Genomic DNA, 22,960 nt, shown 5'->3' with positions numbered 1-22,960 from the left:
GTTTGAAAGCTTGAGAGCCCTTCTATATGTGATTAAATTTTCAAGTATCTAAGGGCCTTGGTTTTCGCTGTGCAAAATTGTGAAAATTTGCAATTTTTTTTCAAAATCTGGATTGCAAAATTATTATGCAAAATCTATATAACCGATTTTGATGAAGTTTGGAGTGATGATTCTACATAACATGAACTTTTCTTGAGCCAAGTATGAAGGTCCTATACCCAACTTAAAGACCCCTAAAAAATTCCCTAAAAAATAGTTTTTTAACCCAATTTTTGGCGATTTTTTCGATTTATACAATAATAATCACGATTCATTCGATTTGTAACTAGTCATAATTTGTAAAATTTAATTACAAACATTGTTCCTCTTCCATTTTCGCCTAAAATGAACTCTTGAAAAGGAAGGAAGTTGTAGAGAAGTAAAGAGTTGTAAGGAAGAAAAACATGATATTTTTCGAATTTTTTTAACATATTGTGCCGCCAAAAGTTAAATCCACGTTTTTTTTATGCGCATAGAAAAATTTTCATTTCTAGTGATATTTGAAAGCCAAAAAGCCAAAAATCTCTATGGATATACGTTTCACCCAAATCAAAACAGATACCGCCTAGTCTATATTGAAAAAAGAGATACTTAGATGTTGATGAAATTTATGAAAAACGTGGACAGTCCGAAGATCAAGATGTGTGCCAAAGGCCGATTCGACTGACCATGAAATTGTTGCTCTAGGTTTGTTAATTAAATTTGTTCGTTATTTTTCAACTAATTGTTTAATTACTAAACGTTATAGGTTCAATTGATCCAAAGAAACGTATCGAAATATAAAAATTTCAAAAATTGAAATAGACCCTTTTAGTAGTGACGTCACATATGCGAAATAATAGGCAACCCCATAGTTATGAAATATTTACCAATATTTTTACTAGATCGATTTTCGACCTTATATACTTTGGACATAAGGTACCAAAAAAATGGCTTCTTTGTCATGACCTTAAATATCGCGATATTCTGGCAATATTAGAATATTCTTTTGTATCGTTTTTGTAAGTTTTAAGCATATTAGTGTATCTATTTTACCAACCTTCCGACGGCATAGTTAGTTGTTTTTAAATACTTCTAAATCCTTGTAAAAAGAAATTCATTTGAAGTTGTTAATTTTGATAGTATCTATGTATAGAGTACACAAGACCAGATTCGGTCTGTACATTTTCAACTATGACAATTTGTTGCGGGTTGCCTAAATATATGACGTCACACAAAAGCCGCTCGGAAATTCACTCTTTTAGCATTAAATAGAGCTTATTTTTACGATAGGTAATTAAAAAAAAAACAAAAATCATAACGTTAATTCGTTAATTGTTAATTAACTATTGGATGTATGGGCCCTGGATTTTAAAGATTTATTAAAGAAAGAGTTAAACTTTTATTTGCAGAAAGTTTTACATTGATAGTTCATGTAATAAACGCGCTAGCAACAGTAAAAGTTAACTTTTTTGTTTTTAGTTATAAAAGTTATAAAAATATGTGAAATACAAAAGTTGTACGATTTTCTATGAAGTTTTCGAAAATGATAGTAGAAAAACAAACGAAGCCCAAACAAAATGGCCGCGTATGTTAATTTTGTTCATTTACACAAAACACCCTTTACATATTTAGATAGAACGTTCCCTGTCGAGCGTAGTCATATAGGTTTGTTGGTTACTATTAGAATTAAATGAAAACATTAAGTGGTCCTCATTAACCATTGCACAATGCCCAATTTTGTGTTCAAAATTATCAATTACATTTTGAATAACATTTGGTGTTATGTGTCGCACTTCTTCTCTGATACAATTTTATAATCCTTCGATAGTGTCTGGTCTATTCAGATAGATAATTTTGCTTTGTAGATAGCCCCACAAAAAAATCTAGTGGGGGTTAAGTCAGGGGAGCGTGGTGGCCATTGCTCGATAGTTTCTCTAATTTTATTTCTAATCATTTGAATGCTCTTATTAAAATTATTATTAACTTTGTCCTTCAAAAATACCCACAAAAATGTAACTGAGTATCTGAGGGTGTTAAATCGGGGCTGTTTGGTGGTTTATCGTTAGAGATGGACCCAACAAACCCTATATGACTATGCTCGACAGGGAACGTTCAATCCAAGTATGTAAACATATACAGGGTGTTCTATTTAAATTAACAAAGTTAACATCCGCGGCCATTTTGTTTAGACACCATTTATTTTTCTACTATCATTTTTGAAAGCTTCATAAAAAAATCGTGCAAATTTTGTATTTTTTTTATCACTCTAAAAACAAAAAAGTTCATGGGGTAGGTCAAAATAGAGTGAATCCACCTGTACACAAGTATCATCCATAAAACGAACAATAAATAACACAAACCCGTCCCTCTCATGCCGTCGGAAGGCGTAGTAGCGCACAAGCCCCTGCATGGCGTAAACCGAACAGTAAAAAATCGCGGGGCAATAAATAAAGCCTATAGCAAAAAAAAAGGAGAGGACAGCCCACAATGCCATTCATAGCGCTGGCAAAGATAAGAACGGGCTATTAATAAAATAATTAATTTCATTTTCCGCGGAGACATTTAATGCTGTAAATCAACAGGTCCGGCGCATTAACGGCCTGCGCGGAATAAATTAAGCACGCCGTTGCATAAAAATGGGCAGATATGCGGCTTCCACCGCGAGATGCAAATGAGCGATAGGTTTATTAACGCGGGACAGCGTCGGCGCCGGTAGGTGGACTGCGGCAGTAGCACCTGTGACGTAAAGCCTCACGGGTGACGCGTCATCGTCAATTGACGTCACTACCGACGATTTTAAAGGTAAATAACTTAAATTTAATTAAACTTTTACAAGGGTAATGGGCTCGTTTAGCATATAATGCCAAAAGCACTATGAAATATGTCATAGTAGAAGATATATAGAGAAATCAGAATTTGTTTTTAATAATTTCTCCCCCAAAATAATTAATGAAAGCAGACGTCATACCATACGTCAGCAGCTAGCCCACATAGGTAGGTGTCAGTACATAATTAATACATTAATAATAACTAGAAAGGTAGGCAAACTTCGCTGACGCGAAGTTTGACCTTTCTCTCGAGCCTTCGGCCCTCGGGCCGCGTTGCGCACGGCCCGAACACCGCTCCGCGGTGCTCTCTTCGCTGGTTAGTAGATATAACATTTTTTGAAACACTCTCTACTTTGGTTTTTTACACACCATGTATATAAAAGTTTGATGAGAATGTTTTTCAAAAAAGAGTAGGCCCCGCTGGAGAAAAGAATAAGAAAAGTTTCTTCCAAATTTCCAAAAAGGGCATCTGGTTAGTAAATATAAAAATTTTCGTCCAAAGACTACGTAGGTAAGGCAGAAATGGTGAAATAATAAGTTAAAACATCTGCTTATTAAATATACAAATTTTCATTAAAAGACTGTAGTAAATAAAGACAAAGCTAAAAGTGAGAAGAAACAAAACTGTCCTTAATTCTTTAGAAGATCTAGTATATGGATTTTAAAAAAGCGACTTTTCTTCAAAAGATTTAATGAAAAAATTAATAAAATGAATCAGAGAAAATCTGGTCCATCTGTGTCAGTTTTATGAAACATCCTGTACATAAGTTGCAGAAAACACCTGATTGGTAGGGTATAAGATTTTTCATAAAAATATTCCAGACTTCAGTACAAAATATAGAAAAGGAAAAAACATTAAGGAATGTTTCGTTCTATTGGTCATAAATACTCAGTATAAAAATTCAAAAAGACAACTGGTTAATAAGTATACAATTTTTCATTAAAAGATTTTAGTATAAAAACAAAGTTAAAAGTGAAGAGGTAAAAAAATTGCCCGTTTCGGATGTGGGTCAATTTTGTAGATCACCCAGTACATATATGGATTTTATAAAAAGCGGCTGGTCGGTAAATATACAACTATTCTTCAAAAGATTTAATGAAAAAATTAATAAAATGAATCAGAGAAAATCTGGTCCATCTGTGTCAGTTTTATGAAACATCCTGTACATAAGTTGCAGAAAACACCTGATTGGTAGGGTATAAGATTTTTCATAAAAATATTCCAGATTTCAGTACAAAATATGAAAATGGAAAAAACAATAAGGAAAGTTTCCTTCTACTCGTAATTTTAATCTGCATCAGTATTGTGGAACATTCAATATAAAGATTCAAAAAGACATCCGGTTATTAAATATACAATTTTTCATTAAAAGATTTTAGTATAAAAACAAAGTTAAAAGTGAAGAGGTAAAAAAATTGCCCGTTTCGGATGTGGGTCAATTTTGTAGATCACCCAGTACATATATGGATTTTATAAAAAGCGGCTGGTCGGTAAATATACAACTATTCTTCAAAAGATTTCATGAAAAAATTAATAAAATGAATCAGAGAAAATCTGGTCCATCTGTGTCAGTTTTATGAAACATCCTGTACATAAGTTGCAAAAAAACATTTGACACCGTGTGTAGAAATATCTATTTAAAAATTTAGGTAGGTAATGAAATGAGAAAAAAATCCTAGTCCGTCTGTGTCATTTTTGAAACACTCAGTATATAAATTTGCAAAATGAGTGAAAAAGTTTGGTTGTGGTTAAGAAACGATGATCGATGAAAATGAGTCTACTGTCAAAAGTTATGCCTCGATCCTTAAACAGTTCAACACGGCTAAGGATGTATCTATCAATGTATAGTTGTAGACAACAAAATTAGTTTTACGAGTGAAGGACAATACCTTACATTTGCAGTTGACGACATACGATTCATACAGAATTCTAGACGGACGCAGTTTGTAAGGGAATTTATTACAGAGAATAATTTAACACCATCTGCGAACATCAATTTTTTTACATAAAAAGATATCCGAAAGATCATTAATAAAAAGTAAGAACAAAAGCGGTCCCAAATTAAAGATTTGGGGCACCCCTGAAGATGGAGAAAATGTTTGAAGTAAAATTTTGAAACCTGACCATAGATTGTCTGTTTGCTAAATACAATTGTAAAAGCCTGATGAACGAATCTGAAAAATTAAAATCATTGTAACTTTGCAAGTAAGATGTAATGATTTATATGATCGAAGGCTTTTTGGAAATCTGTAAATATTACGTCAACTTGCCCTTCACTTGCCAAAGTTTCAGAAATAAATTGAGAAAAGACAGCGAGATTTGAAATGGTACATCTTCTCTGCATAAATCCATGGTGATGAATGGATATCAGTTGCTTAGTGAGATAATAAATTTCATTAAACAGAGTGGATTCAAAAATTTTAGAAAAATTACACAGCAAAGAAATTGCTCTATAATTCGCAATTTCTTTAGGATTTCCCTTTTTAAATATTGGACACGCATATGCCTTTTTCAAAAGAGACAGGAAAGTATAATTTTTTAGTATACAGTTAAATAATACACACAAAGGTTGAACAAATGAGTACGCACAGTCTTTTAGGATAAAACTTGGAATACCATCCACACCCATTGTGATGGAGTCTTTAGACCTTCTCAGGTCTCCTAAGATATCTTGCTCCTTGATAGACGAAATGACAATAGGTACTGAATGAATATTAAAGTAAAAAAAAACTTCAGTACAAATTTTAATTAAAGAAAAATATTACTGTAGACCCTGGTGTAAGAAAATAATAAGCGCCAATATGTGAATTGTTGAAGGGAGGAAAAAGATTCTTTTTAAAGATTTAACAAAATCCAACAAAGTTTTTGATACACATTTAGATTTAGAACAGACGAAACAAAGTTTTCGCGAGATTAGATAATTATCATAATAACTACATATCAACAGAAGAAAATCCACATGCCTTAGTCGAAGTTAATCAGCAATGACAGCAATTCTCTGAATGTTGATGTGTGGTCTGGATTTCTAGAAGAAGTACTACCACTAATTTTGAAGATGCCAGAGCTCGGTTTTAGTTTTTGCTTAAAGCTTCTTCCCATTTTAGTGTGCATGAGCAAACTATATTTAAACGACCACACATTAAAATTCTTGGATAGGTCGTGTCAGATCTCAGTTTTCACCTCCTCCAACATCAACACCCGAATAAATTTTTGTATATAAGGTCGTTTAAAAACTTTATGTTTACAAGACACCTGTGTAAAATACTTAAGTAGGAGTAGAGAATTAAAAATAATTTCCCTGCTACCTTCAATCTCAATAAACAACTTCATTTAAAGTTAGAGTACCGTCCCGCACTCTTAATTTCCCACCACTTTCTGTCTTCCAGGTCAATTTTTCGTCGTCCTCGTAGAAGTGAAGTCCAACAAGGACTCCGGCACCAAAAAGGAAGACCTGGAGAAAACCTCCGACGCCAAAGTGATAAAGAACAACAAGAGATCGGCTCAGCACCAGCTGCGCGACCACATGGAGGTCCTTCAGGGCTTCCTAGGCGACGAGCCCAAGAACAAAACCATCCAGACGTACATCATGTGGCCGTTCTTGGGCAGCTACACCAGAGACCCGCGGCACCAGGTTATCAAGCGGTGGAAGGAAGATAAGAACCTGCACGTGTTCGAAGACACCTTAGGTAGTCAAGAGTTGTTCAACCAGTGGTTTCTGGAGAACGTGTTGGGAGGGGACGCCATAGATGAGACGCATTTCGCCAGTCTACTTAATAGGTAAGTGTTTTTTTTTTAATATTTTTGCTATAAAGTTGGTCATTTGTAAGAACATGTTACAAAGAAAATATTGGAGAAAAAATATAAATCATCTGGTAGTGGTCGTGGTAATATTATTATCATTATTAAGTTGTCAGACTACTGAACGTTAATACAATATTTTACAAAAATTACGAGTTTGTTGAATGTGTCTATTATAATATTTCGGTATTTTCTGCTTCAAATTATTATTTTTTAATAATTATGAAAATATTCATAATTATTTTAAAATTAATTCATATTTAATTAATACAGACTACGAAGAACGAATGGAGAGAGGATAGGTACGACAAGCCGACCCAATCCCAGGCTAAAGCCAGAACTCCAGAAGTCAGCTACTCGCTAGGCGCTGAATATTTCTGTAATTTAATGAATTTAAGAAATTCCCTGATATTGTAAAAATAATACGAAGAAGCACATATAATTATGAAAAATTGCGGACGTAGTATTTTTTTTATAATCGAACCGTTTCCCAGTTTCATATCAATCAAATTATATAATTCTAATAATTCGCAATTAAAGTTTCAAATAACATTCTAGTTGTAGGTAGTTTTAAAACATATTTGTTAAATTACATTTTCTTATTTATTAAGATGTGAATTCGAAAAATTGAAAAATTGCTCTTTAATAATAATTATTGCATTTGAAACGAATTTGAAACGTTCAAGTAAAAAATCTCGCGCGCGCGAGGGCAACGTTCACGCGATGCGCGGGCCCGGCGCTCCTTCTCAGCGTGCGAGCCATTTCTTAACGTCAAATTTAACTTATGCTAGCGCGTTTATTACATGAACTATCAATGTAAAACTTTCTGAAAATAAAAGTTTAACCCTTTCTTTAATTGTCTCTAAAATCCCGGTCCGATACGTTATTAAAAAAAGCTATGTTGGGAACAAAGAGGTGTAGGTGATTTCCCTTTTTTTTTAAGGAAATAGTAGAAAGTAAAAACATATTCTAACAGATTAAATTTACGTGCATCTGCCTTGCATATTTTTATAGTTATTTTTTATTCTAGGTTGCGAAATATAAAAAAATACTATCAGGGGATTCAAAATGGACTTCGCGATCGTATATCAAACAAATTTTTTCGAAAACTGCTTCAAAATATTGTTAAAATTGACGAAATGAATGAATAAAAATTTCATTCCAAAAAACCTGTTTTATTATTAGCTCTCGAATTAAATTTTTGTTTTTTTGTGAGATGATATTAGAGCTCGTGGCGAGCAGCCACTCAAAAAGTAACGCGCCAAAGAGTAGTATCTACCTCAGGTGAGTGGTGTGGAAATTTGCTTTTTAATAACCTTGCCTTTAAATATGAAAGTTGTCAACAATGCATAGCCCAATTGCCAATTGTGCATGAAAAAGTAAACTACTGATACGTGTTTCTAAAGGTCACAGATAACCTCTGTATAGTATAAATATGACCCCCATTCAAAGTTACAGACGGTATAATATACTAAGTATATTTTAAAATTCCGTTGCAGCTATGCGAGGTGGAATAGCCACGAGGCAGTAAAATAAATGGTGAAAAAAGAAGGCACACGAGACGTAGCTCACGATGTACGACCCAACATGACTTACCACGGACGAACAAGAGAAACGTCGACAACTATTGGGAATTTCAATTAATGGCGAAAAAAGCGCATTATTGATCTTGCGCGAGGTTCTAAGAACTGCAAACGTAATAAACGTCAACAAACGCATTTGCTAGACAAATATAGCAGTATTAATTACTTTAAAAACTGCAAGACCAGTGCTATAAAAGTCTTTTATGTCTTTCCGTTAAAGAACCCCATAACGTCGAGTTTTTTCGCAGCGAGGCAAACAGAGGCGCACATTTCAAACTCTTATAATAATATAATAAACAGTATGTACCCGTTTGCAAAACTTTTTGCAAAGTTATTAAAAACAAAATTGTTGAAAATTAATACGTAATGACCGTCATATGTCTGTCTACGTTTCAGGTTTATTATTCTGAGCTTTGGCGTCTTCATGAACGAGATCAACGAAGACCTGCTAGCCTTGCTGACGCGGCAACAGTTGGATATCATGGACAGTAACGAATGCTCTAAGGAAGAAGGAGGGCCCCTGGTTGTTTATGGAGCTGCCGGTACGGGAAAGACATTGCTGGTTTTAAGGAAACTTGATCAATTGCATCGTACTAGCCGGCTCAACGACCAGAATCGAGCCCTCTATGTCTGTTACTGGCCGGGCATCAGGTAAACATTTTAATGAAATAGCAGTTGCCCTGTGCTGTGGTTACTGGAAATTGTAATGCCTGAGACATTATTTTTTATCTTATGAATATAACATCAGATTTTTACCTTTAAAACTTTACTCTTTACATATGTAAATTCACAACCAGCGCTTTTTCCAAATGGGCGCACATTCTCGTGTAAATAGATGAAGTGGTGACTGAAATCAAATTCTATAGCAAAAAAAATGGCGGTCCCTAATTAAGTACAACATTGCAATATTTGAAATGATTATATTATTTTGCAATGGAATTGTAATGGAACAGTTGTTGGAATGTTTTAAACAATTTATTTTTAATGAAAGTTTTTAACTTACCATTTTCATTGCTGCATTGAACTTTATTTTTAAAGACGTCAAATTCACTTTGCTGCTTAAATTGTAAATACGACTCCATTAAACGACTCTAGCTGCCTTTAGTCACTTTTCTATATGACACTACACAACAAAAATCACTCTGTTTAACAAACCGCCATGTCTTAGAACTTAGATCACAGTATAATACAAATCGGTGAAGACATAGACTTTTTCATAAATATGTTGTAAAAACAAATCGGGATAGTAAGGAGTAGATTATGTTCTGCAAAACAGTGCCGCGGAATTTTTAAATTCCTCCCGTTTCTTTGCACCTTTACATGCAAAATGGCTACCTATAGGTAGGTACTACTTTGTTTCAAGTAAATTAGAAGACTTCACTAATTAAATATATTCATAAAGAATTCACGATCAACAGAAAATACATTTACAATTTAGATATAAACGCCTCCCTGTTAGTATATGTAGTAGGTATAGCTTTGGGGATGTGCAAAAAAATTGTTATCTACAACCATTGTTCTGTGACCGCATTGATTTGTATTGTACTATGTTTTAAACACATAAAGATAATTATTCAAATATTCACTAACAAAATTTCATCAAGCCCTCGAGATGCCGTTTCACTTCCATTTTGAAAACTAGACACAATGCGCCACCTAGTGGATAAACCAAAAATCTTTTTAAAGATAAATCTTTTATTCTTCCAGAAAATTATTTTATTTTATATATTTCATCAATTTATTTTAATTAGCGAAAAAAAATCAGACACAATATTTTGAGACATTGGAATCGTAATTAATCGCAAAAAATACTTTTTTAGATTTTATTATAAACCCACAGATGGCGCGATAGTAGCTCATACTTTTAAATTAGATTATAAACCCACAGATGGCGCGATAGTAGCTCATATTTTCAAATTAGATAGTCAAATTCATTTTACGCAAACGTCCTTTATAATTTTAATAAATTGAATTGTTCTTTGCTGTTTGTTGTTTATAAATCAGAAAATATGAAAAGTCATTCTATTTTCTAGACAGTATTTGTAAAATCACATACAAAACACAATTTGGAAAAAGTGTTAGATTCTATCACATTCTTGCAGTTCCTGTTAATTAACTTTTGCTATTCTAGAGCTGACGTCACAATGAAGCTCCAAGTAATGGGCATTGACAAATATGTGGACACTGCTCGGTATTTTGTATCGATCAATGGTTTTCTGAAAGGTTGCACCAAGAAATACAAGCATATATTTATGGACGAATCCGAAGCTGTTAGCATTTGTTTCAATCAGTCCATCATGAAGGAAACTCTTTCAGAAGTCTACAAACACTACCATGGTGGTAACTGTCACGTAGAGAACTGCGAATATGCCACTTTGGGTAAGACAAATTATTAAGATGCTTTTGTTTGGATGTTTCATTAACTTTTTTCTCCAAAATTGCAGGTATGGACTTGAACATTCCGCAACAAATTAAAAACCACCACAACAAGGACTGGGGGGAGATGTGGTTCATGATAGACGCAAACCAAGCTCAGTTATTCCTCCCAAAACACTGTCCAGAAATTTTCAGAACCCCCGCTCTGGTCTTAAGCGAAATTATGCGCTCCACGAAAAGCATCTTTGACGTTTTCAAAGTTTTCTACAACGAACCAGCCTTGAAGAAGGTCGCCCTTACCATAGGCGACATCGTCGTTCCGAACCTTTCCGTCGGCCACGACATAGAGGGCCCTCCTGTGTACTGGGTACCGTTCGAGGAAAACATAGACGAGACCATAGCTAACGTGGTGATAGACCTATGCTCGACGAAGGGCATAAAACCTAACGACATCTGCGTCATACCGTTCATGCAGAATGAGAACACCGTACCCCGCAGCATAAACAAACACCTCGAAGAATGCTTCGTTGAGAATACTTTCCAGCCCAAAGCGGTAGCGAACGTCGAAGATTTCCTGTGTCAGAGACAGCTGAACGATTTTCTCGTTAGTTGGGCGTTACGGGTCAAGGGGTTGGAGTTTAACGTCGTTATAATGGCGATTGAAGACGATGATTTCGATATGAACGATTTCGAGGACAGGCGCAAGGCTTATATTATATCCTCGAGATGTACGTGCATGCTGATCTGTATTTGCAGCAGTTATGTGAGGAACAACATGGCACTGGGGGGTGTTTTGTTAGAGTATCCGTTTAGCACAAGATTGGACATAAAGAGGCAATGGGGGCTTAAGGAGAACGTCAGAAGTGAAGTAGAAATATGATTGATTCTTAATGATCCAAATAAATTTAACAACCTCGCTGTTGTACTAATATTTAATATTTTATGTATGCATTTAATTACATTATTTTTAATCGAATAATTATAACAATTCTATAAAATAAAATGTAGATAACAAAGAAAATAACAAGATAAATTTGTACCTATATAAAATATAATCCAATATAATAATGATAATGTATTTCTTAAGCCTTTAATTCAGTTCTTTGTCGGTACTTTAATAGATATTGTTTTGATGTGTAGATATTCCTTGAGAGCATCCTCACCCCTGGAAAAAAAATATGAGTAAGACTTGCTTTACATTAACCAATTTTTGAACCAATAAACTATTCAAGAAATATGGCAATAGGCAAATTAGCACGAAAAATTAATTTCTTTTAAAATTGCATAAATTTGTAATCTTAACCCTTTCACTGCTCCAGACGTATATATTCGCTAAAAATTTATAGGGCTCAAACTGCTCCAGACGGATTAATTCACAAGAATAGTTAAATTGGATCAGGCTGCTCAAACCGTATATATTCGCAACCATGCGCATCAGTGACTCGATTATTGCAATTGGTAAGGCGAATTTTTGCGGGCGAGCTTATACCGATTGTGACAAATATTTTTATGGAAAGAGGTACTGGTAATAATACCAAGATTGTTCAGGTTTCTTTCAGTTTTTATTCAAAATAAAATCGTAAAATTTATCGTAAATCGTAATTTAACACAACATAATGTAAAACTATAAGTGGTCTAACTGCTCCAGACGTATATATTCGCACGCGATAAACTTTCTCGCACGGCGTGGTAGCTACGTTCAGACGTATTGCGCAGCGAAAGGGTTAAACAACAACTAATAGTGGTAAAAAAAACAATTTCTTTGAGGGCTCGACAGCAAATAGGCAACCAGCAATACATTTTTATAGATTTTATTACCACAGAAAATACAGCTTATCGCCACAGACCGCACTTTGCATGCTGGAAAATGGCAACCTAAAATGGATGCAGGGTCTTGTTAGCCGGCATCCAACAATAAAATTTAACGTGGTAACTCTTCTACTCGGTAAGAGGAGGCAGTTCTAGCGGTGGCTTTGTGGCCAAATAATAACTGCCAGATAAATTTAGTGCATGTAATTGAAGAGTTATATGGAACTTATCTTTTGTTTGGAAATGAGATTTGTGTTAATTACTAAATAAAATAAATCAAGTTAGAATTAAAACTATGAATTTACCTAATTATTTATTTTAAAAAAAATTGAAAACGTAAAATTTCCTTAAGAATAATACCTTCATTTTTTTATTTAATAAAATTGTTGCAACTTCAAGGGGTGGTTGATACAAAATTTATTAAAAAAAACAACAAATCATGCAACAAGAGATAAGATAATGGGTTCGCTACTGTTGTTGCAATTATTGACTAACTTTTTTGTTTTTGAAGACGGAGTTCGGACCTTTTCCATTCAACGCATAACGGATAATCACAACTTGGTGCGTGGGGAAATTTAAATTTTTTTTATTAATTATTTTTTCGATTCACACTATTTCCGAGTTATATGTCCTTTTTACTATATGACGTCACACAGTTCTAGTTTCCAAAATTTATTTTCAACATACGGACTTCGCACCTTTTGCATTCAAGTCAGAACGGACAATCAGAACCAGTGGTGTAGGAGAGATTTTATTAATTGTTTTTTCGATTCAACGCACCATTTCCGAATTATAAGACCTTTTTTACTGTACCACCTCACACACCTCTTGTTTCACACCATCTCTTGGTTGCCTATTTTCGCAAATTATAATTTGTGGTTTGTCGGTACCAAGATTTTTGTTCTAAAAGTGGGTAACCTTAAATTTGAAGTGAAAAGGTGGCACATAACAAAATATCGTTACAATTTCTTGAATAATGTATCGAGTCAAAATGTGAAAAGGTGTAAAATGAAGTTTGTACGATAAGAACGATTGACTTACAGATCCCTGCCGAATCCTGACTTCTTGTACCCACCAAACGGTGTTTGTGGAGTGATAGCATCGTAACAGTTAACCCTTGAAATATACAAGACATTTAAAGCAATGATAAAACGTTGAGTATATCTTACCAAACAGATCCCGCTTCGACAGCTTGGGAGAACACTAAGGCGTTGTTGATATTCTTGGTGACGACTCCGGAAGCTAAACCATAAGGGGTGTCGTTGGCCCTCTCGATCACTTCATCTAGAGTCTCGAACTTTAAGATAGACTGGACGGGTCCGAAAATCTGTACAACAATGATTATGAATATTTGCATCTATTTAATGACAAATTATTTTGAACAATGTAGACTGTAATTGGGATGTTATATTTTATTGCAATTGAGCATTAGCACAAAACCAATCAGAAGTGCTTTCTAATATATTATTAGCTTCAAATCATTTGTTAGCATCCTGTATCAGTAAACTGTTGTCGCCAGCAAATAACGATAATTTTGCCTCTGGGAAGTTTGGAACAATATCATTTATGTACAACAAAAGTAATAGTGGGACCAAAGTGGATCCTTGTGGAACTCCACTTTCAACTTTGGCAAAGTTAAAATGAATCGTTTTTCACACAATTTTTTTATCTTAATTATTTCAGTGCACATCTGTCTTTGAAATAAATATGCTTTTGTCAAATAATACCTTATATATAGTCAATACAATCAAATGCCTCGACATCTTCAAAGCTAAAGCTTCTAGTGATGAGTAAAACGGTCACAGTCTTGAAATGTTATAAATAATGTCGCCCCATAAAAATACTTAGAAATGCGCCGCGGACATGTCAGCTGGACATGTCCATCGGACATGTCGTGAAAAGTGTTCTGAGGACACTACTTTTCAAAATTGAAAAGTTGTATGCGCAAGCGTGGAATTATTTGTTGCATTCATAATTACCGTAAAAAATTTTTGAGGTTGGTACATGTAAGATTAAAGTATTAAAAATATTTAGCCATTTTCTTGTATTTTGTTAATAATTGTTTAACTTAAACCGATAATTTAAAAATATATAACCTTATATGTCCATATTTTATTATTTTTGAAAGTTAATGATTAGTAAAGAGTAATCAGTTGATTCTTAATTTAATATTTAATACACAAATAGTTTATAAATGAAGTATGTCGCCAAAATCAACCGTTTGGTTATATTTTTCTCAATTGAATAAAAATCATTATAAATGTAACTTCTGCTCAAAAACAATTTTTAAGAATTCCAGTAGGATGGAAAAACATTTAAATAAGTGTATTGGCTGTCCAGGGAAAATTAGAAACCAGCTTATAAAAAAGGCTAAAGGTAGGTAATAAGTAAAATATATCGACACATATTCATTAGAATAAAAGTAATATTTTGCTTTGTGTGCCCCCAAGCAGTGACCTGTGAAAACATGACGTCACTCAAAGGTGCATGATTAGATTCAAGGTCAAAAGTACCTTTCCCAACATGTCCAGACATTTCATCGACATGTCCGTAACACACTTTTTGGAAAAGTGCCCATCTCTAAAAATACTTTTACAAAATACACTTACTTTGTAACGACAACCTGAACATTGTTAAATATCTCGATAATGATATGTCATTGTATCACAAAGTTTAAATTTTGTTCTATATTTATAAATTTGCTTAAAAATATTTTTTTATGAAATTCCGAACAGATTTAAGATGTTTTAGATATAAGAACATTACGTTTAGGCTCGTCCTTGACGTTTAAAACAATAATTAAATAAAGTTTAAATTATGCATTTTTGTTTTTTCTTTTTCCATAGGTCAATGAATGTCAATCGTGAAATTTTCCGCTCTTCATGTTCGATTTGTTTTAGCCCCCCTTGCGTCTAATCTTGAAAACACAGGCATCGATTTTTAGCCATCTTGTATTTTAAGATACCTTTTTCAGTGCTATATTTATCTATTTATTACAGCAGCAGCATTGAAAAATATAATTCATAATTTTAATGGTGACCCAAGTATCCCTAGACCTGGAAGAAAAATCCGAAAATTGGCAGCACTGCGTTGTTATGTTCAGGCAAACATGTGTAAGCAATATATTTCTGGATTCTTGTTATATATTCCGATTGTGTTATGAATGATTTAAAACCTAATATTTTTGCTTACCTCCTCCCTTGCAATGGTCATGTCGTCTGTGACATTTGAAAAAACTGTGGGCTGCACAAAGAAGCCCTCTTCGCCGATTTGACTTCCGCCAGCCTCCAACTGTGCTCCCTCATTTTTCCCTGCTTCAATCATTCTTAACACTTTATCCAATGAAGGCTTATCAATCTAACATTACAATTATCAATTAAATATCTATTCTTTTTGTCTCTTTTATTAATCTGATTGATTTAACGTAACTTACTTGAGGTCCTTGTTGGATTCCGGACTCAAAAGGATCCCCAACTTTCCTCGCGCTGGCTTTCTCTGCGGCTTTCTGCACAAATTCATCGTAGATCCCTGCTTGTACAAAAGTCCTAGATCCTGCGCAGCAATTCTGGCCATGATTTGCAAAGATTGCGTTGTGGGCTATCTCGACAGCCTCATCAACTGTAATGGTAAACCTTTTTTAAGTGCGTTTTTTTAATTGCATATCTCCTGTAATGTTAATCCAGTCCAGTTAATAGCGTTTGCATTTTTGCTGGATTGGTACTCTCAGACATAACCTTATATTTTATGAGAATAAAGATATTTATTACGAATACAGTGGTATAAGATATAATGGATCTATTTGTAAGAGTAAAGGAGATATACTCAAAAATGAATGCCTTAAACCATGAAATAGTTATTTTAAAGGAAAAAAAAATCATTCATTAATCATTTTCAAGATAAAAAATAAACTTGTTTACATTTTTACCTAAAAACGTGTAAAAATAAATTCCTTTAAACGATTCTCTATGAGGATGACTTTATTTTAATACAGAGTGTTTAAATGGGGGTCAATTTTTTGGGGTTCTTGTATTCTCCAGAATAATCTGAAAAATATATTTTTTAATCGAATAAGCAGCCGAGTTATAATTTGTTTTTTAAACTGAACTTAAAATCATGTCTACTTCACCATTGGGCAGTTTCCGAACTCAGTTGTAGGTGCACGCTTACAATGCTGCCTTATTAATCCAACTGTATGATAATAACACAGTGGCAAAGAACGAAATTGCAATGGTTAATAATTTTGCAAAAAATAAATTGCTTTCGTGCAACTGCTACGTGTTATTTTAAAGTCACCACACCTTTTTTTATTTTAATACAGGCAAAATACCAAATGTTAAAAAAATTTTTGAATATTTCTTAAACTGTATATTTTTACTAATAATAACTAATATTGTAATGTCAATAGGCATGTGTGTTATAAGTAAAACTAATTTATGTTTTAAAACAATTATTTTTGCTGCTTCATAAAATGCACATAATAAAAAATTAATTAATAAAAATATTTACTCTTCCGATAGATTTTAAATCATTGTTAATAAAAAGTATCACTATTAGCTTAAAGCACTGTGTTTAGTTTGTGAATCTTAGTGTCAATGACATTGACCTAGTTTAGTTAAACTACATAAATCAATGCACCTGAAGTGATATGACAACAGGCGGGAAAAAAACAAATCGCCAACGTTAATTCGACAAAATGATGTCTGAATATGTAAGCGCTTCATTATATTTCTATTAATGCTTGATTTATCGGTTTACGAAAAGGTGTTTATAACAAGGCAAGTAATATTGCAACTTTCTATGTGAAGTATAAGTTTTTCCTGGAATTAACAAAGAATTTAAACAGTGCATTCATGATGAAAAGAACAAATTCGTTTAAAATTCAGATAATTATTTTGTGGAAAAACGCTCGGACAAGTCGATTAGTGTTTTTAGTTTGGATTTTTGACATAAGAAAATTGTATACAGGGTGTCTCAAGAATAACATATGCAGTCATCATTGATTTTTTTTTTAATGGAATACCCTTTATATTATGCCATTTTTGAATAGTACGGTAAATTCTGAACACTTTTTGTATAACATACCATGCCTAAAGATTACCAAAAAAATATAAATATAAATTTGTATAAACAATGACAACTGTGACTTTATATTAACATAATATATATCACCGGTATCATTGTTTTCTTTACAACACATTATTCCAATTGCACATTATTTTGATACTATTGAAAACAGACCCATCAAATCTTATATTACTAAAATCGTAAGAAAGCATTCTATCAAAATAAGTAGAGTTTAAGATGTTTCATTAAAAAAAAAAAAAAAAGATTTGCATTTTATTTGAAAAAATGGCAATCTGGCAACAATGTAATTACTATCATCAAGTTGACATATCCTTTACCCCTGGATGTCAAATTTGACATATACATAGAAATTAGTGTACCATTTAAAAAAAAACTCATCATGTTATAAAATAATAGAATTAAAAATCTTACCATCAGCATCATCAAAAATAACCAATGGACTCTTCCCACCAAGCTCCAAACCAACAGATTTTAAATTGGATTTTGCAGCATACTCCAATATTAAATGCCCTATCTACAAATTAAAAAAAAACACCTAAGCGTACAAGCTGGTCACAAATCTATTTCGATGATTTTTACCTCAGTAGATCCAGTGAAAGCAATCTTCCTCACGTCGTTGTGCAAGCAAATGGCTGCTCCGGCGGTGGGTCCGTAGCCTGGAAGCACATTGATAACACCCTTACGGAAACCAGCTTCTCTGCTAAGAGCAGCCATAACCAGAGCCGTAAGGGGGGTCTGTTCGGCAGGTTTTAGAATGATGGTGCAGCCCGCAGCCAAGGCGGGGGCCCACTTCCAGACGAGCATGAGGATGGGATAGTTCCATGGTATTATTTGACCCACCACACCGATCGGTTCTTTGCGGGTCAGAGTGAAAAATTCTCCATCTAAAAAAAAAAAACAATTACAACAAGGGTTTGTACACTAAAATTGGATTTACCCGAAGGTATAGTGTTTCCATGGATTTTGTCGCAGTAACCAGCATAATACCTCAACACATCTATAGCGCAATGGACGTCAAACAAAGCGTCTTCGAAAGGTTTGCCGTTATTCAGTGTTTCTAGGGCCGCTAGGTCACTTATGTCTCTTAACATCAAATCTGCCAGCTAAAGTAACAAGAAGGATGGATTAAAAACTATCACAAGCATATACAGGGTGATTTCACTTTAAAAAGGGCATTATATTTTGGAAAATATCGATGATATCTCTAAAATCTAGTGGTGAAAACAAACACCAAGAGATGGCACTGTATTTGTTGAATTAATACGGAAAACAAATCATAATTTTCAATATCACGGATGTGGTTTGTATTTTACAAACCCTTGTTACTGTATTTTTTATTTAACTGTACATCTATAAGAATGAAAACAATTTGAACTAATTCTAAGACAGGAATCAAGAACAATTTGTGGCTTTTTTGTTGTCACTAAAGAAACCATGAAATTTTACTTACATTATTGATGAGCTTTCCCCTTTCCGAAGCATCCATTGTACGCCATTCTGAACCCCTGGCGAAAGCAGCTTTGGCAGCTGCAACTGCAATATCAACATCTTCCTAGAATACATATGATCTATGTATTTATCTGTCTTAAAAATATATGCAGTATGCAGTACAAACCTTATCAGCTTCAGCTACTTCAGCTATAACTTGCCCGTTAGTTGGATTTATAACGGGGAAGGTCTTTTTGCTCACTGCATCCACAAATTCGTTGTTGATGAACAACTGGACATTTGATTGATTTAAAAAAATGTATTAGCTACTCACTCCATTCATATAGCACATTTTAAAAATAAAAATAATACATTTCATTTTTATATAACAAATTGAGAAAATAATTAGATACGTATTTTACAGCTCTAAAATCTTAAAAAAAGTGATATTGGGCTAGTCCTATCCTGACCTAGTAAGTTTTGTAATTTTATTAGAGAAATTAAATATTTCTAGAACGTAATGTAATATTTCTAGGACGTAATTTAATAAATCTGGGGCATAATTGCTCCATAAAATTTAAGAGTAGAAGAGAAAACAAATTTTTGGAACCTAAATAGAATTCGGTTCCACATACGCGTAGACGAAATTTAAACGACCTTGGCTATATTATACATTTAAATTTACCAACCTTCTTGTACCTGATTTGGACATCTCTAACACCACCCATTTTCCTCCGTCTTTTTCTGCTGCTACACTATTATATGTTTTGCGGCTACACTACGGCGAAAACAAGGCATTTTATTATTATCTACATAATAAGGAGTTTTATTTACGATCGATACAACGTTGCCAGTAGTACATGTTTACTTTAAAAATAAGTATACAGGTTCGGAAAGTCTCCATGGTTCATCGGCCGTTACGTGGGAGCGATAAAGTAAGTCATAGAAATCCGTGCGATAGAGAAGGATGGCTATAATGAAGGCGTCTCATAATCACCGCCCGTTTCGCCCTTCCATAAATAAGATCCACTCCACTTGTAATTCAGCGACCGGTGGTCATCTTTGTTTTCGTCGTTTGCCTTTTCTTTAATAGATGTCACTACATATACAATTTCAACTCCCGTATTCCGATATGTTAATACAATCCGTTTAACAGAGGGCAGCACAATTTTTCTAAGGTGAGATTTTTTTGGAATTGGGGAAATAGGGAATTTTGCTTTATTTCTTAGGATTTTTAAGTCATTTTAAAAAGTATACTTAAATAACAACTAAATGAACTTTAAATGCAGCTGAGCACTATACTCCATTTGAATAACTTCTCAGTAGGGGAAACAAGGTCACTAGATTTACAAACAGAGGTATCTACTAGCTACTGTAAAAAGTCTTCTTTGTTACGCGTTGTGCTGTCTTCTGTTAACGGATTATATTAACATATCGGAATACCGAAGTCGTAATTGTATAACGACGAAAACAAAGATGACCACCGGTCGCTGAATTAGTGGAAGTGGATCTTATTTGTGGAAGGGCGAAACGGGAGGTGACTATGAGACGCCTTCATTTTAGCCATCCTTCTCTATCGCACGGATTTCTATGACTCACGTAACGGCCGATGAACCATGGGGTCTTTCCGAACCTGTATATAAAATAAAAAATAAATATATAGCAAGCGTGGTGTGAATACTAATTCACACCAGGTAGTATGGTAAACAAGTTAGGCTTCAGATTTTACGTTGTAGTTGGGTTATTGTGTGGGTTGGTGGTAGAAATAAATACACTATTGTCAATAACGGTGATACTGACTATGTATTTATAAAGAATTATACAAAATTTAAGATATGAAACATATAGGTACCTACTTTAAAATAATTAAAACTAATTTAACAGACATACATTCAAATAATAATGTTAAAACACCTGCAAAAACATGGAAAATCTTATCTTATCAGCCATTAAATAAAGTTACAATTAACTATAATTATTGTAGAGGAAAAATCATTACAGTGCTATTTAACTATTTGATAATTATTAAGTGTTTTTATCAAATCACATTTATTAAAAAAAAGTATAAAGACGTGGCAACACTGCCTTCCACATTTTTTAAAACTAAGAGATGTACAATATAAATTGTCAGTTTACTTAAACCCTTTATATTTCAAATTGCTTTAACAAGGCTCAATTGTTGCAATTGCACTATAATTTTTCAAATTTTATCCTGACAAGATAATACTGATATAATTTATTTTATTCGGCAGGCTTACCGTCGTATTATAGAATAGAATGGGTTAATTTGTTGTAAATTATAAATTTATTTATACCCATTATCGGTAATTAGGAAAAATTGTATATCTTTCTATATAAACATCACGCAAAGCACGAATATAAAAAAAACAGGATTGGTTATAATCCGTGTTTGTAAGATAAAAAACCATTATATTTCAACTTTAAATATAACTAGTTATGAATTATTCACTATAGATAAAATTAACATAAAAGGTCATAGAGTATCTAAAATGCATTTTTGTTATTTTGATTAAATTCGAAATGTAAATAAAAATATGATAAAAGTTATCATATATCTGAAAAATTTAAATCCATAATATATAAGAATAACGATTGTTGTTTTTTCTCTTTGGGTATTGTACTATACGAAAAAAATAAATTAATAAAAATAAATAAGCAGACGTAAATAAAAATACGGTGCGTATACCCCAAATAAGTGAAACAACACTTGTAAGATGTGATTTTATTCATCATTTCTGTATGACATATCGAGTGTTGTTGAGAAAGGTTCATCAAAAGTAACAAATAGTGTGCGAAATTCCAATGTCCTTAGTCTGAATAATGTATGGCTCAGAAGAGTAACTTTTTTTAACATTTTGCACATAGTAATGTAATAATGATTGTCACCTTCGCATGCTATCATTTAAATTCTTACGTTTATTTATTTTCTTAGTTGTGATCTTTGTGCTTGATTTCGCATTTCATTCGATTTTTTTACAACCATGAACCATCATGAGCAGATGCTCTTCTTACATTCGCAGTAGAATTACGTTAAAAAAATCCGAAAATTACTTACCTACGATATCTTGGAGTTAGGGCTCCTGATTCCATCGTTCATGCATGAATTTTCCCAAAAAATCTTACAGAAGGTTGCCTTTTATCAGAGAAACGTTGCCGATACTCTTTTTCCATTACAGAAATCATAAATAAAATACATGTCGGCATATTCACGGTTAGTAAAAGCATGATAGTTCATGGTTGTAAAAAGCATCTTTAAAGAGCTTATAGAGATGCGAAAGACATTCAATTCCTATGAATCTTACATATGAAGAGTTTTTTGGGTCGCTGATCACGAATCTGCTTTCCAAATCATGAAATTCAAAATGGCGGATCCAATATGGCGACAAGAAAATTGAATGTCTTCAAAATGCATGAATTTTTTTGTAATGGGGATTTTTGGGTCTATGATTACGAATCTGGACTATAAATCACGCAATTCAAAATGACAGATTTAATATGGTGGACAAAAAATTAAAATGTATTTAAAATGCATGAATTTTTGTGTAGTGGGGTTTTTTGGGTCTGATTACAAATCTGAAGGCAGAATTATGAAATTCAAAATAATGTATTCCATATGGCGTACAAAAAATTAAAAAGATATTCATAATCCTCAAATATTTGTTTATAGAAACTTTCTTGGACCACTGATTACAATTATGAATTCAGAATTACGAAATTCAAATAAGTGGCTAATCAAATATGTACAAACGTGCATGATATAACACAGGTCAACATTTGATATACGGAGTATCTCTAGACCTCAGTAGGGTACTCTAGAGTTTTTGGGGTCGCTGATTTTGAATCAGGGGTAGGTTGACCTCTATCACATCAGGTTCAAGGTCATTTGAAGATCAAAGGGAGAATAACTGCTTAGAAAAATTTGAAAAACTTTGTTAAAGTTTACGAGGTCGCTGAATCCGAATCCGGCGTTTGTTTTACCTGACAAGGTCACCCAGAGCTTATTTCAAGGT

The 22,960-nt window shown here is 33.4% G+C and overlaps 2 protein-coding genes across 2 annotated transcripts in view; one reads left to right on the top strand and one right to left on the bottom strand.

Moving 5' to 3' along the window:
- Nucleotides 1–11,578, top strand: part of LOC108906877 — a 51,914-nt gene extending 40,336 nt beyond the window's left edge. The window contains exons 4-7 of the mRNA XM_023454344.1: nt 6,237–6,627; nt 8,628–8,882; nt 10,363–10,610; nt 10,676–11,578. Coding sequence (XP_023310112.1) covers nt 6,237–6,627; nt 8,628–8,882; nt 10,363–10,610; nt 10,676–11,487 — 1,706 coding nt within the window. The 3' untranslated portion in view covers nt 11,488–11,578. The remainder of the gene's footprint in view (nt 1–6,236; nt 6,628–8,627; nt 8,883–10,362; nt 10,611–10,675) is intronic.
- A 58-nt stretch (nt 11,579–11,636) lies between these two features.
- Nucleotides 11,637–19,736, bottom strand: LOC108906878 (aldehyde dehydrogenase X, mitochondrial). Its single transcript, XM_018710313.1, has 11 exons — nt 19,619–19,736; nt 19,117–19,221; nt 18,952–19,053; nt 18,439–18,604; nt 18,081–18,385; nt 17,913–18,015; nt 15,850–16,034; nt 15,609–15,773; nt 13,586–13,743; nt 13,458–13,532; nt 11,637–11,772 (listed from the first exon to the last, which is right to left on the bottom strand). Exons 1-11 carry the CDS (start codon nt 19,655–19,657, stop codon nt 11,703–11,705), a joined length of 1,473 nt encoding a protein of 490 aa, XP_018565829.1. The 5' UTR covers nt 19,658–19,736; the 3' UTR covers nt 11,637–11,702.
- Between the last annotated feature and the right edge of the window lie 3,224 nt (nt 19,737–22,960).

The sequence above is a fragment of the Anoplophora glabripennis genome, unplaced genomic scaffold, assembly GCF_000390285.2.
Source record: "Anoplophora glabripennis isolate ALB-LARVAE unplaced genomic scaffold, Agla_2.0 scaffold144, whole genome shotgun sequence".
Taxonomy (NCBI): Eukaryota; Metazoa; Arthropoda; class Insecta; order Coleoptera; family Cerambycidae; genus Anoplophora; species Anoplophora glabripennis.
This window is presented reverse-complemented; position numbering and strand designations above follow the sequence as displayed.